The following is a 15,168-nucleotide window of genomic DNA, read 5'->3' as shown; positions in this document are numbered from 1 at the left end:
GGGGCGACCTCTAGCTCACCCAGTAGAGTGTGCGCCCCATGTAGGCTGAGTCCTTGGCAGTGGCCCGGGTTCGAATCCGACCCGCTGCCCTTTGCTGCATGTTGTCCCTCCTCTCTCTCCCCTTTCCTGTCTTCAAGCTATCCTGTTGATTAAAGGCCATAAAAAGCCCCAAAAAATCATCTTAGCCTTAGATTATTTCACTATTTACCTGACAATTGGCCTGTGTTTAAAGATTTAGTGCCAACTTTAATGAGTAACATCAATGTAGGCAAGACACCTGAATTTGCAATTTACGATTATTGTACTTATTTTTATTCTGAACATGTCTTAAAAGTTGTTGTTTGGTTAAAACTTCGGACGAACTAACTAACTAAAAGAAACTCCACAAATAAGGCAGAGGGCTGTTGCACAAAACCAGGATAAGGGATTAAGCCGGGATATTCCCGTTATCTTGGATGAATTTAGCCTCGACTTGGTTGCTCAAAAGCAGAGGCACCTAAGTTACCATGGAGATTTATTCTGGGCAGCTAGCCTGGTCCAGACCATGTTAACAGACAGGATTTATTAATCCTGGAGCCTGCTCTGTTCACTCAGCAGTGGTTTTACCTTATGTTTATTAATACCTGCATTAAAATACAACAGGTACATGTTGCTGTTCAGTTAAGCACTGTTATCTTTTAAAAGTTGTGACCATTATTTTTATAATTATTCATGTGACGTCATTGTTACTGTTATATTGCTGTATGAAAACGGCTGTTCATATTGTTGTTAGAAGTTTGGTCAATATATTATGGCAGGTGTTGAGATTATTAGAAAAGGCTGATACAGTTGCAAATGTGTTTTAAATTAAGTCAGTGATGAAGGACAATATATAAAGTGCTATACACGTGTTAGTGGTTCTAACAATGGCAGACTGGTCAGAGACCAATACACTTTCAATTATTTTAGTTGATTCATTTCTTTTTTTATTCTTCATTTTATTTGGCATTCTTAGCACACAATGTGTGTTCTCTGCAGTGAACTAAGATAATAATTTGGGAGGATTATACAATTATTATAGGATTTTATGATTTGTACAATCCTCCCTAATTATAGTCTTAGTTCACTGGACCAGTAACTATATAGTTGAGGCTACTGTACACACAGTACATTCATGAAACAAGAGAGAGAGGACACCTCAATGGTTTTTGACCTTATATTTTGCTGGGGGGAAATAACCGATGAATACACTGTGTTACAGTCAAGTTTAAAGTGTGCATTATATTTATCACATAATTATCTTTATAGTTTCTAGATTTCAGAGTCCATTTTCTTCCGTTTCTTTCTTTCTTTTCAATGTCCATATATATGCCTATGAGTATAATATATGAAGAAGTAAACTGCCTCTGTGAAGAAAAACAGTGAGAAAAAGCGTGGCAGATAATAGCAGACCGACTGAATGATATATACAAGAAGTAAGGCTAATTATTTCCACAAAGAAACTGTTGTACACTTTGCCTGAAAAGCGAGCAGTGGAGTTAATGTTACATAGGTAATTTATCTTTTAGCCCATAGGAGAGAAAGGGATATGTACGCATCACATTCTAGCATTGGAGATTAGTGGTTTTAATTGATCTCCATGGTAAATTTCCTGCGTAAGATTAGGCTGTCTTCTGCTCAATTTTAAGGCAAAGAGTACAACTGCTCATTTGTGCAAATAATAAGCCTAACTCCTTGAATGGTATGGCGGTTTCAATTAAGAGCAGTGGTCAGTTAATGTATATATTTAGGCTACTTACGCATTCAGTCAGTCTGTGACCGTCTGCCACGCTTTCTCTCGCTGTTTCATTACAGCGGCCATGTTTCTTATTTACAAATAATGTGTTTCACGTTGTCATAATTCCATATGAAGCTGCTGCTCACTCTGTGTAAAGAATACACAATGCGTATTCTCCATTTTATCATCACTAAATTATTGATCAACCACATCTCACAGTCACATGATCTCACAGTCTGTTAAAGAAAGCCATGAACGCCCATCTATCAGAATTACTTCAGCCTGGCTTGACCTAGTCTCTCCTCAGCCTGGCTTTGCCTTCATAAAAACGCACCAAGCCAGGATGCACAGATTAAACTAGGTCAAGCCTCACTTTATCAGTTATCCTGGATTTATAAATTCTACTTTGGTGCAATACCTCCTAGGACTGGGTCCATTAACAGCACTTATCTTATTTACTGTATACAACTGCATTTCTGTAAATAAGCTTTAAAAATAATTGCACCAAATTTACAATCTGGTGAAATAGACCATAAAGATGGTGAAACATAAGGGTCGAAAAATGGTCTGTGGATCTAATTTGAGGGGTGCACTGCCAGAAACGGTGGTCTACAGGTCACCAACTGCCAGTAAACTTAACTAATCGGAGCACCCGTTACCTTATTCTGCCTGAGTTTGTTCATGACTTCGGTGAGAGCTGGGTATCCTCCCCGATATCTCCACAGGTGAACTAGAATAGAAGGAGCAGAGGAGCCAAAAATAATGCAGCTCTCGGATATACCTTGATGTGTCTGTTCTTTGGGCAAAATATTCTTTTACATTAACAAATGTAGTTTATCTCTCTAGACCACCTGTGATTGAAGCTGGCATTATGAGAATGAGTGTATCATCCACGAATCCCTTGTAAATTTCCATGAGAAAACCCAACAGGAAATCCTCTTACTACTACAATTACCTATTAAATGATCTGGTAAAATGTGAGATTCTGACTGAAAAATGTTGCGTTTAAAACAAGAGGAAGAGGGGCTGCTATAAAATATTCACATTTAGTAATTTAGTAGTAGCAGTTTCCATCATGTAGAAAAGCATTAACTCTGCTACTGCACATGAGATAGTATCAGCTAAACCTGATCAGTACCAAAAACCCCACCACACTGCAGGGTAATAATATACTGAATCCAGTGATCAAAATGAAAAATCAACAAATGAATAAATAAGTTAATTATAAGAACTGCTAATTTTACAGGACTAAACATGGAAAAAAAGAGATGGTTATCTCTCAGAGAGTAAGGACACCAGGCGGGTTTCCTACAGTATGAAACCAAATCTCTCAGAGCATTGTACTGGATATCATTTTCCAGAGCACCTGTTGTCAACATGTTTCATTTATGCAGCCTTTGACATTATCTTTACTGAGGTTGCTATTACTTTAATATTACTGTGCTGTAACATTAGAGGTAGATTACAACTGACAAACATCACCACAAGGACAAAATGGACAGCAGCCAGGAAAAGTACAATACATTCATGGCTATAAATTTACTAAAATTCAAAAGCTGTCAAAGCTCTGGTTTGTGTCACTGGGGAAGAGAGACTCCAGTGTTCTTAGGAAATGTCTGTCTTCTTTTGAGTGAAACATGGAGAATAAGTAAGCACAGTTCTCACTTTATGCCACATCAGCAGCAGCAAACAGCAGCAAACTGAAAGAAGAGGTATCCTTTGCAGGTCTACGAGATAATGAGATACATTTTCAAGGAAACTTATTTCTGACTGATTCCCATAAGTGTTTCAATGCAGGACAACTTTAAAACTTCTTTTAATATAAAATTAATGTAATATTGGAAATGTTTATCGGTTTCCCTGAGCCCAAGGGCTCATCTCTAAACTGCTTGATTTGTCCAACCTTCACTTGCCCAGAAATATTTAATTTGCAATAATACAGAATAGAAAGCAACAACAAATCCCCACATTTAAGAAGCTGGAAATGTAAAGCTGTTTTGCTTAAAAATGTGTGATAGATTATTGTTGTCAATTTATTATCTGTTGATTAATTAATCAACTGCTCATTTGAGCACTACTATCTTGTCTTGTCTTGTTTTTTTAAATTCACATTTTCTCTCTTGAAAAAGGAACCTTACGTTTTATTTAGACTACCTGATTGAACAGGATATCAATCAGTCAAATGCCATTCACAAGCATGTTTATCACTTGCACACGTGTATGGTAACCTTTACACATGGAGCTTGATGTGTGCTCTTACCTGCCTGATCCTGTTCTCCGTACCATGTGTTCCAGGTGCCCACAAGCTCGCAAGAATATTCAGGGTCAGCGTGAATGGAAGGCAAAACGGCCGCACTAAGGAGATACACACACACACACACACACACACACACACACACACACACACACACACACACACACACACACACACACACACACACGTATTTAAAATCTCCGCTGTTTACCAGCGCCTTGACAAGGCATCTGAATGAAGTCAATTAAGGGACAGGGACTTTTTACCAAAGTTCATTGTAAGCATCAAGGCACTCAGGCTTGACATTGTGAACTGCAAGGAAACAACAAAACATGAGTGGATAAAACACCAACTAATAGATTTCATAAGATTAATCTAGGAGAAAAATATTTTTTAATCCATTTTAAAGCAAAGAAAATGTAATCAGGACAATCTTTTTCAATGGACCACCAGAACATTCACAGCTAGTCACAAACAATACATACACTGTATTTTGTACAGATTGTTGTCTTCCTTCTTGGCGAGCAGATGAGAGTGAGCGTCCTTTCGGGGGTCAACCTTTCTAACAAACAGGGACTTGAACCAGCTGTCTTCACGGTGAGCTGAGAGGCTCCTGAGGTGAAACAAACACAAACGTTTGATACAACCATCACCTCTTCTGCTACACAATGAAGAAATAAGTGACAACAACCGAAAACCATCTTGTGCAGCATATCATTGTGTTGCCTGCACTCTACAGTAATTCTGCAAGTTTCTAAAGCACTTTATGCTTTTTAATGGTGATGGTTTTCGAACTGTACCTGCACTGGTGAGAGTGCTTTCAGTTAGTGCTGTTCTCTGGAACAAACTGACCTAAGATCTAAGAAGCAAACCTAAAACATTACTTACTTTCTCAGGGTTATGATTAGTTACTATATATACACTGGCTGTGGTTTGTAAGATAGATCAACATATATAGTAATAATAGGTTTGTTAATGCTTTAGGTTTAAGTATAAAATCTTACATTTGGCAAAATATTGTTGAGGATTTTTAAACCTTTATAATGTCTTATCAATATCAGCCTAAAAAAACAGAATCTGTTGGGCTAGACTTGTATTACTGGTATGTGTTTAATGTAAAGCACACGTTTACTTGTGATGAAATATGCAATGTAAATAAGACTGCCTTGCCTTGTGTCTCTTAAGAATGTGGTATTTTATACAAGTCTAAGAGTGCTGCAGCAAAGTAATAAAATATTTTTAGACTACCCAACTCATTAATTCCAATTCAGCGCCACCTCAGAGACCAGTAACAGAGAATGATATAATCTGTAGGTTACATACTGCACATAACCAGAGGCAAATCTAGCTACATGGACTCCAGCAGCCTTCCCACATGAGTAGTATTTCGTTTTTTGATAATAAACTTACTTAAAAAGCGCCAATAAGCACGCCTTGTAATACAGTTGTTTACCAGAAAGCACTCCAGCTGACGCAAACAAAACTAACGTAAACGTTATTACTTTACACAGTGCAATCAAAGCGGTCAGATTTGAGCTAAATTCTTTATCAAAGCAGCATTTCAGTTGTAAACAAGTTCTAGACAGCTTGGTTTATGACACACATCTGCCGCAGCCAGAACCGGGGTTACTCACTAATCAAAACAAGTAGTGCTGTGCAGCGATTCATTGCATTATGACCTTGAAGTTTGGGACTGACAGTTGTGATTTTTGTATTATTATTTTTGCATATGGCAATTGTAACTATACGCACAAAATTATGAAGTACTCAACGATAAGTGCAAACACAAGTTGTTTCACAACTTTGTAATGTGGCAGGGTAGTAATTAGCAAGTTTAGAGCTAGCTAGTGGGCTAGCTACGTTACAGGGAGATCTAAACGTCGCCAACGTTCCTACGTTAGCCCTAACTTTAGCGTTAGCTTAGCTACCTAGCTAGCCTACCGGACTTTGTCAAACTCTACGGAAGCCCAACACATTTTAAGTAGCATTTATACACATGCGATGTCAAACAACATTTGCAAAAGTCTAACCTTACGACAACCGTGACATGCCCGTTCGTCTGAAGCCCATTTTTCGTCTGTTTGAGGCCTTTGCCCACTCTTTGAAGGACTCTGGTCGCCATCTTTCCCTTGAAAGCTGCTACTAGTTGGAGGTTGTTTGACACGGCTACAGTTGCAGTCCGGGCTGTTCCCGGTGGAGCTTACGTTAGTTACATTAACGTAACCTCAAATTGACTTTATGTACCGGAATCACTTAACGTAACCAGATGATAGTGTAAACGAAGTAGTTTAAATTACATCAGTTGATTAAGCGTAGCCGTAGCCATAATTGTGATTCCCGTCACTTGATTAACGTACCAACTTGGCAACTCTTGTTTTGATTAATTTATCTAAGGTTTTAGGCTTTAAACGATTAAACCTGACTAAAACATATCTCTGTTGTTGACTTCCATTTTCCTTCGACTCCAAAAATAACTTTTTGCGTTATAAAAAACGTGTCACTATCTAAATTTAACTTGTTGCATTCTAAATATGACTTACAAAACTGACCCAACTGCTACATTTTAATCCATTGGCTATTGGTGTTAATTATACGTTATTGGTGTATCCTGTAATTACACAGTAAATTAGAGCAGATGTACTTTATACATATCCATAATACTAACGCCAGGTAATGAATGTACAAATTACTGATATTGACTTAAAATGTTTCTGCATATGTGGACTATAAATGGAAAGATTTCATTTGATTGTAATGTCTTTTAACATAGATCATTGGTCTGACAGTAAACAGATATGAGCACCATGCATACGTTTGTGAATGAAACCATGCTTTCTTATTGTCATTTTATTGTAAATTCCTTGGAAATGTGTCTTAAATTCAAAACTACCTAGGCGGGTAGCAAAGAAAATGTATTTGACATTTACTGATATATATTGATGACTGGTTTATACATTTATATTTACATAAACACCCGAAACAAAAATGCAATTGCAGAGACATTTAGGTTAACACTACTGCATAAAAGAATATCGTATCTATCATGAAGTGGGAGTTTGTGCTGGTGGGGAGTCAGCTCCAGTGGATGCGGCAGAGATGTTGAGTTCCTGCAGTTTTTCTGATAACTTTGTGTCCTCTCCAAGGCTGAGTGGAAGGTCAGTCAGAGGCTCCACAAACTCATTTCCTTCAACGCTCTTTCCCGTCAGTGGGTCGACAACCCTTCCGACTTTATACACTATGTCAGACAGTTCATGCTTCACATGTTTGGATCTGGCCTCAGTTAGAGCCTTGAGAAGGACGACATCTCCCACAGTGCACTGTTGCAAAGGATCATGGGCAAAGTAGGTTTTCCTCTTGTTGTAGTACTATGGGGAAGAAAAGACAACATTTGACTTATTTAAAAACACAGTCACTGTACAGCAATCAGTCATCGATCTAAAAGTGAGTAACATTTGGTTGTACACAATGAAGTTGATCATGTACTAAATGAGGCTACATTAAGTGGATTGGTCAGACAGCAAGCCAAACCAACACATTTAATTTATAAATATGCAAGAGAATTTTTTTTTTTTGTTTTTCTAGTGTTCGTTGTTTTGGGTCAGCAAACTATGAGATGAGACACAGTAGTAGTCTTATTAACAGTAATGGTAGCAGTAGCTGCCATGGTGGTAGTTGTGTGAAACAAAAAGCAGCTATAAATATCTCCTCTTACAGCTAAACATATTCATACCATTTCCCAATATTAACGGTTATCTCACTTATTTATTGTTGCAAAGTTGCTTGCATTACAATAACATCTTGTTGGAAAACATACCTCAATTTCTCAAAATAAGGCACAGAAAAAAGAATTGTTTTGCATCGATACCTCTGGTCATACTGGCACTACTATCATAAATCTGCCCAAACCTCCTGTGGACAATTTATGTGTTTTAAATGTGACAATTAACAGGAAATATGATGAGCAATAACCAGATTGACATCATTTGTTTGGTATTCCCTTGTTTGTAAAGTAGGCTGTAGAATATATATATGCCACGAATCCTTCCTATATGCATTAACAGCAGTGAATGAACAGTTAAAAGGTTCACCTTGAGCAGGTAAGGGTCCAGCACCAGCCTTGTGACTCTCACTTTGGCAGTTTTGTACATCTTGGTCCCTATTACTCTGCCGATGATCCATTTTGCATGAACTGATGCATGCTTGACCGACATTATGAAAAGCTGTATTCAACCCTGTAGTACAGAAGACCCCAAAAAAGTCAACATTTGTTCCCAGCCATTATCTGAAACATGATGATCAGCTAAATGTTCTATATAATAACTGGCCTCTATCACACGTTTATGTACTGTGTAAGTAACAGTCATACAGCTAGCATAGCTCCAGTTTTTGCCAACCACAGAACAACCTATACAATTTTAACTTTTGCGCTGACTGTAAAACTTAGACTTTTAACGTTACATTAATAACGTAAGTTATATTACCGTTATGTCAAATTTAGATTGCAAGAGAATGACAAACGGGGTCTAACGTTACATAGTTAGCCTTGCTTCATCTAACGTTAGCTTTAACTTCACAACCGCATTCATTCAAAAGCAGGAATCACAAACTACGTCGACTTTGTTTGACATTAATACAGAGTTTTACTTAAGTAAGGATGTAAACATCCAACTCACCGAAACTACTTGATGGGATATTTTTAGAAGGTCAAAAATGCTTCAGAGAGGATTCTTCCATGCTGCTCAGGTCGACTTGTTTTGATGACGTAAACTACGGCTATTAAAGAGGGACAACGCGCGCGGAGCATGGCGCAGAGCTGATATATATTCTTGTTCTCGTAAATTATGGCATTTTAGTATTACTAGAATTCACTTTAACGAACATGTTCTTGCTTCAAATTTTCCCATAATCCTGTCTCATGTAAAAACTGTAGAACTACTTTTGTGATCAAGTGTTGAGATTAATTTGGGCATAATAGAGATTTAATTGAAAATGACCGAACTCCTATATCTGACAATTTCCTTTCTGTATTATAGCCTATATCATTTTTTACATTCTAGCAAAACACGCTTAACAATTTCAGTCCCACACTCACAAAGCCCACTAGGATGTTTTCCTATAGCCTAATCATTAGTCTATGGGATGTCTAAGGACTGATCAATACAGTTGATGGTTTGCATTCACATAGTTTATTCTTCCATAAAAAAGAAGTGTCCGGAGCTGAACAATTCTCATGTAGAAAAATGTATACCATCAAGGGGTGTTTGACCCATGTAATTGAAGCTAGACAATATACTGAAAGTTAACCTATATGTAAATACATTGGGTTGTGTGGTCGCTGTGAAAATGTTTTTGTCTCAGCAAGAAAACTGAAGTTCCAGTTGTCTCTTTAATGAAACGTTCACTTTGGCCACAAGATGGTAGTAACATCCCTTCCTAAACATAGAGGTTAAACCACTGAAAGAAGAAAAATAGGAAACTTTAATGTTCCTAGTTAAGAAATTGGGTGGCAAACTACAAGGTAAGCCTGAAGACAAACTAATCTAAATATGTATTAACACAACAGGACATGTGTAATGTATTCTTACCATGTTGCAGCCTGTGTGATGATTCTGCTGATGGTTCTCCTCAAACTACCTGATGACACAAAAAGTTTAACTGATGTAACCAGGAGATGAGACATGAGGGGCTTTGAAAACATGTCATCCTAAAAGAGAAACAACAGAAAATCAAAACTCATAATGGCGCAAAAAAGTAATTGAGTAAAATAAGTTGGTAGAAGCTGAACCTGTTATCTCAAGATCATGAGTACATTTTCTCACTATCTCGAGATAACAAAATTGTTTTCTCAAGATAACATACAGGTATTTTGTTATCTTGGGATAATGATATATTGTTTTTTTATGTTATTATGCACAGATGCTGTGGGCAGCATCTGATTTGATCTGGTAATATCAGATCCAGATGATCCAATCATTTACCCATCAGGTATTTGCTCATAAACCAAAGTATTGGACAAATTGAAATTTGAATCTGATATTGTAGATGAAATGAATGAGTTCATCATCTGGTGAACATTAATATCTGTAAAAAATGTCATGGCAATCAACCCAATACTCGTTGAGATATCTCAGTTTGGATTAAAGTGGTGGACCTATTGATATTGCCATCGCTATAGACAAATGTTTTCTCCTTGAATGAGGAAGACTGATTTGAATTAAATTATTACATTTTCTTGTTATCTTGATAAAAAAAAAGTTCATTATGAGATAATTATCTTGGAAAAAGTACCTTTAGTTTTCTTATCCAATTATTATGAGAGAATAACTCTTAATTATTGAAGATAACATGATAGAGACAAAATCTGTATGGTAGAATATTGACAATCCTCTATTCATTCTTGTGGAGTTTTTTATATTGATTTCTTTATGCTAGATTTCTGTAAAAGAAGTACAAAATTGCCAATACCCTATCCAGCCATTTGGCAATGACTGGAGCTCTTCTGGATCGCCACTAAAGCAGATATATGTGGCTGAAAGCAGGGAGAGTGTAGCATTGATGCATTCATACAACAGTGTTAACAGTCTTGTCCCTGAGTAGGAATTGGCTGTGGCTCAGAACCAACCACAGTCAGACCAATCTGGTTTTAATCAGAGCCATATTGTAGTAAAGCACAGGTCTGGGTCTCTGTTTCCCATTTAAGGCAGTGCAGCATTGGTATACCTCTTCCAGAATTACAGCATTAGCCAACTTTAGTCGCCTTCATGCAAGAACACTGAGACAATTCACATTTTACCAACTGTTTTCATAATTGAAATACTCATTCAGTCTCACAAATAACATAAGGCTAAACTGATGTTGGGCAGCGTTCCACAGAATACATATGCTGCATACATTGGCTGCCACCATCATATAACATACACTCAACTAAAGGATTATTAGGAACACCCTACTAATACCGTGTTTGACCCCCTTTCGCCTTCAGAACTGCCTTAATTTTTCGTGGCATTGATTCAACAAGGTGCTGGAAGCATTCTTTAGAAATGTTGGCCCATATTAATAGGATAGCATGTTGCACTTGATGGAGATTTGTGGGATGCACATCCAGGGCACGAAGCTCCCGTTCCACCACATCCCAAAGATGTTCTATTGGGTTGAGATCTGGTGACTGTGAGGGCCATTTTAGTACAGTGAACTCATTGTCATGTTCAAGAAACCAATTTGAAATTATACAAGCTTTGTGACATGGTGCATTATCCTGCTGGAAGTAGCCATCAGAGGATGGGTACATGGTGGTCATAAAGGGATGGACATGGTCAGAAACAATGCTCAGGTAGGCTGTGGCATTTAAAGGAACACGCCGACTTATTGGGAATTTAACTCATTCACCGTAACCCCCAGAGTAAGACAAGTCGATACATACCCTTCTCATCTCCGTGCATGCTGTAAAGCTGTCTGACGGCTCCAGCGGCATTAGCCCATCACAGAACAGGCAGGTGAATGGTTCCAGTAATCCTACTGCTCCAAATAAGTGACAAAATAACGCCAACATGTTCCTATTTACATGTTGTGATTTGTAGAGTCACAGCGTGTACAAAAAACAACGTAACATGAGACACAGCCATCTTCTAACCTTAAACAAACTATAGTATATACTATATAGAATATAGTACTTGGGTGGAGTGATATGCTCACAGCAAGCCTGTCTCAGAATATAGTGTTTACGGATAGAAGATGGCTGTGTCTCATGTTACGTTGTTTTTTGTACACGCTGTGACTCTACAAATCACAAAATGGAAATAGGTACATGTTGGCGTTATTTTGTCACTTTTGTCACAATTGGGAGCAGTAGGATTACTGGAACCATTCACCTGCAGGATCTGTGCTAGGCTAAGCTAAGCTGGAGCCGTCAGACAGCGTTACAGCACGCATGGAGATGAGAAGGGTATGTATCGACTTGTCTAACTCTGGGGGTTACGGTGAATAAGCTAAATTCCCAATAAGTCGGCGTGTTCCTTTAAACGATGCCCAATTGGTACTAAAGGGCCTAAAGTGTGCCAAGAAAACATCCCCCACACCATTACACCACTACCACCAGCCTGCCCAGTGGTAACATGGCATGACGGATCCATGTTCTCATTCTGTTTACGCCAAATTCTGACTCTACCATCTGAATGTCTCCACAGAAATCGAGACTCATCAGACCAGGCAACATTTTTCCAGTCTTCAACTGTCCAATTTTGGTGAGCTTATGCAAATTGTAGCCTCATTTTCCTATTTTTAGTGGAAATGAGTGGTACCCGGTGGGGTCTTCTGCTGGTGTAGCCCATCCACCTCAAGGTTGTGCGTATTGTGGCTTCACAAATGCTTTGCTGCATACCTCGGTTGTAACGAGTGGTTATTTGAGTCAAAGTTGATCTTCTATCAGCTGGAATCAGTCGGCCCATTCTCCTCTGACCTCTAGCATCAACAAGGCATTTTTGCCCCCCAGGACTGCAGCATCCTGGATGTTTTTCCTTTTTCAGACCATTCTTTGTAAACCCTAGAAATGGTTGTGTGTGAAAATCCCAGTAACTGAGCAGACTGTGAAATACTCAGACCAGCCCGTCTGGCACCAACAACCATGCCACGCTCAAAGTTGCTTAGATAACCTTTCTTTCTCATTCTGACATTCAGTGTGGAGTTCAGGAGATTGTCTAGACCTGGACAACACCCCTAAATGCATTGAAGCTGCTGCCATGTGATTGGTTGATTAGATAATTGCATTAATGAGAAATCTTACAGGTGTTCCTAATAATCCTTTAGGTGAGTGTATATTCATAGCACTGAACAGAAAGTCGGCTTTATTGCACTCTAATGATGTAAAAAAGCACAGAAGCAGCTCCACTTTGAGGTCTACCTCTTATCAAACCTGTGGGTGAGTCCAAATCGCACAGTATAAATGGCCATATTACAACATTTACCCTAAAATAATCCCATACCTTATTGCAAATGCAGCCAATGTTGTTATACATTAGAGTGCTGGCATAGTCAGTTATCAGCTCTGAATCATGTGAAACCACGACTGCCCTGACATAAGACAGAGGCCTGATAGCACATAGACTGTGTGATTACACACGCATGTTTTCTATGATAACATAGTGACCTCTTAATCAGCAAGTTTTATATTTTCATGCTTGATTAACATGCTAGAATCTTGGTCTACATCCCCCTGTGTAAGTTATTAGTCTCCAGACAGGATTTTTTTTTTCTCAGTAGATTAGACTGTTTAACTGGAGTGTTTGTGTATGAATTTGACCTAGTATATCACTGAATTAAAATCAGCCCTTGGGACCTGTGCATAGGGTTGTTTTAAAGCTGGGAAAGTTGAGCGATTGTATTGTTGAAACACTGGGAAGATTTGGTTAAGAAACTCTACTAATAAAGTGCTTTATAGATAGTTATGGTTAAGGTGATGGCCATGGTTGGGATTAAGTTTATGATGTGTGCTTTGACCACTGAAGGCAAAAGTTTTAAGACCTGTACCAACTGGCATTAACTGAAGGCAGGGTAAAAAGCCTGTTACCATACCCTCCACCTGGCTGTATCCCACAGCCTCCCTGATCTCTCGCTGGGTCTTTTGCATGTCTTTATAGTCTCAACACTCAAATCGCACAACATAATCTGTGCTATTTTGTTAAAAATCACAGGCTACATTTGGGATATAAGCAACCAGCTGGACTGAGGCCTCATCATCCTAAAAAATAAGCATGAAGACATGTTTAATAGATAAGATAAAGTCTGGCTGATAATTCTATTCATTCCAACCCCTTGTGCAGTCTGTGAACACGATAAGGTCAGTCAGTCTCTGCTTCATCCAGCACTGACAGTTGAAAGTTGAAAGTGAGACAGCATGGTGATGGCAGAAATAAGCGAGGAAGGGAGAGAGGAAAAAGCTTGGCAGCGCTAATATTCATTGGCGATGTGAAAGGGCGGTGAGTCATGGAATGGCAGGCTAATGTGTTTGTTTTCACGGTGGATTGACAGTAGGGTTAATAAAAGTGTTCCCCTTTTGAGCTGCAGCCAAAATTTTAACAGAGCTGGTGATGATTAGACTGAGATGGTTATCCTCGAGGCCTGTCTGTCTCTGCACTTTCTCTCATCTTTTGTTCTCCTCATTGTTGTTACAGTTTAAGTGTTGGTTTAACCTCAGTTACTGATGACTTGTCTTTGAGACAACAAGCGCGGCACGAGGCAGATTAGTCATGTTATCTGAACAGAGTTCACAAAGCCGCACAGCTAAAGCAACATGTTAGTTGAGCTTGTATAATTTGGCTTTGTGGTTCAGGTGTGATTATATTGTTCGGCACGCTTTAAGCAACTACGGAATGCAGTACATGGTCTGCATTCCGTTATATGGCCTGAATGTAAGACTCATTTTTCTAAAAATTAGGTGTCAAAAGTAGGTGTTTTGCAAATTGCCTGTTGTGACATATTGATAAAAACAACTATGGTAACAGGACAATGTAGTGAAAAGTGTAAATAAAATAATCAAAACAGAGGCAGAGCATAAGATGTTAAAACACAAAATAAAGGGTCTGTCGCAAAACTTGTTGTCTTAAGCACTGAAGTGTGCATTCATGCACCACCAGTAGACAAGTGTGTCCCACTTCTGAAAGACTCCAACATGCAATACTCAACTTTACTCGCACTTGATGCACACTTCCCCTTATACCACTACGAAGTGGTAAACAATGGTATACAAAGTGTCAATCACAATTCATTATGGTCTGCATCAGACCAGTCCATAGAAGAAATTGAAGTTTATTAGATCTGAGCTGGACTGAACCATGTACCTACGTGAGCCACAAGAAGAACTCATTAAGCAAGTCCCAGTGAGCTCTGATAAATCTTTACACGCCTGCAGGCATAACGGACAGAGCACTGTTGGCAGTTACCGGAAAGTATGCACTTGATTACTCGCAAATACCGTGAGGGGTCCAATATTGGAACAAACCCAAAATACTGTGGAGTGAGAATGGAAGCTAGACTATTTAAACTGTTGATTGCACTGGGAATAAAAGACTTTAAAAAAATATTGGCGGTTGCCAAAGGAACCCTATAGCATTCTCCAGAATTCTGAGGGAACTAAGAATGCTCATGACTTTTTCTGGCCACGCCA

At 38.6% G+C, this 15,168-nt stretch overlaps 2 protein-coding genes across 4 annotated transcripts in view; both read right to left on the bottom strand.

Moving 5' to 3' along the window:
• Positions 1 to 15,168, bottom strand: part of LOC120575688 (protein NipSnap homolog 2-like) — a 50,805-nt gene that overhangs the window by 8,182 nt on the left and 27,455 nt on the right. The window contains exons 2-6 of one of the 3 annotated variants that reach the window (XM_039826514.1): positions 9,596 to 9,644; positions 4,496 to 4,623; positions 4,277 to 4,322; positions 4,017 to 4,111; positions 2,416 to 2,486 (exon numbers count right to left, since the gene is read on the bottom strand). In XM_039826514.1, the coding sequence (XP_039682448.1) occupies positions 2,416 to 2,486; positions 4,017 to 4,111; positions 4,277 to 4,322; positions 4,496 to 4,623; positions 9,596 to 9,644 (389 nt within the window). Of the gene's footprint in view, positions 1 to 2,415; positions 2,487 to 4,016; positions 4,112 to 4,276; positions 4,323 to 4,495; positions 4,624 to 6,040; positions 6,346 to 9,595; positions 9,645 to 15,168 lie in introns of those variants that run through there. The other 2 variants (XM_039826513.1, XM_039826515.1) reach the window with 2 other exon arrangements.
• mrps17 (mitochondrial ribosomal protein S17) lies at positions 6,842 to 8,812 on the bottom strand. The gene is made up of 3 exons (XM_039826516.1): positions 8,684 to 8,812; positions 8,099 to 8,242; positions 6,842 to 7,375 (listed from the first exon to the last, which is right to left on the bottom strand). Exons 2-3 carry the CDS (start codon positions 8,219 to 8,221, stop codon positions 7,052 to 7,054), a joined length of 447 nt encoding a protein of 148 aa, XP_039682450.1. The 5' UTR covers positions 8,222 to 8,242; positions 8,684 to 8,812; the 3' UTR covers positions 6,842 to 7,051.

Source organism: Perca fluviatilis, chromosome 16, assembly GCF_010015445.1.
Source record: "Perca fluviatilis chromosome 16, GENO_Pfluv_1.0, whole genome shotgun sequence".
NCBI lineage: Eukaryota > Metazoa > Chordata > Actinopteri > Perciformes > Percidae > Perca > Perca fluviatilis.
The sequence above is the reverse complement of the archived record's forward strand: the minus strand, read 5'-3'. Positions and strand labels throughout refer to the sequence as shown.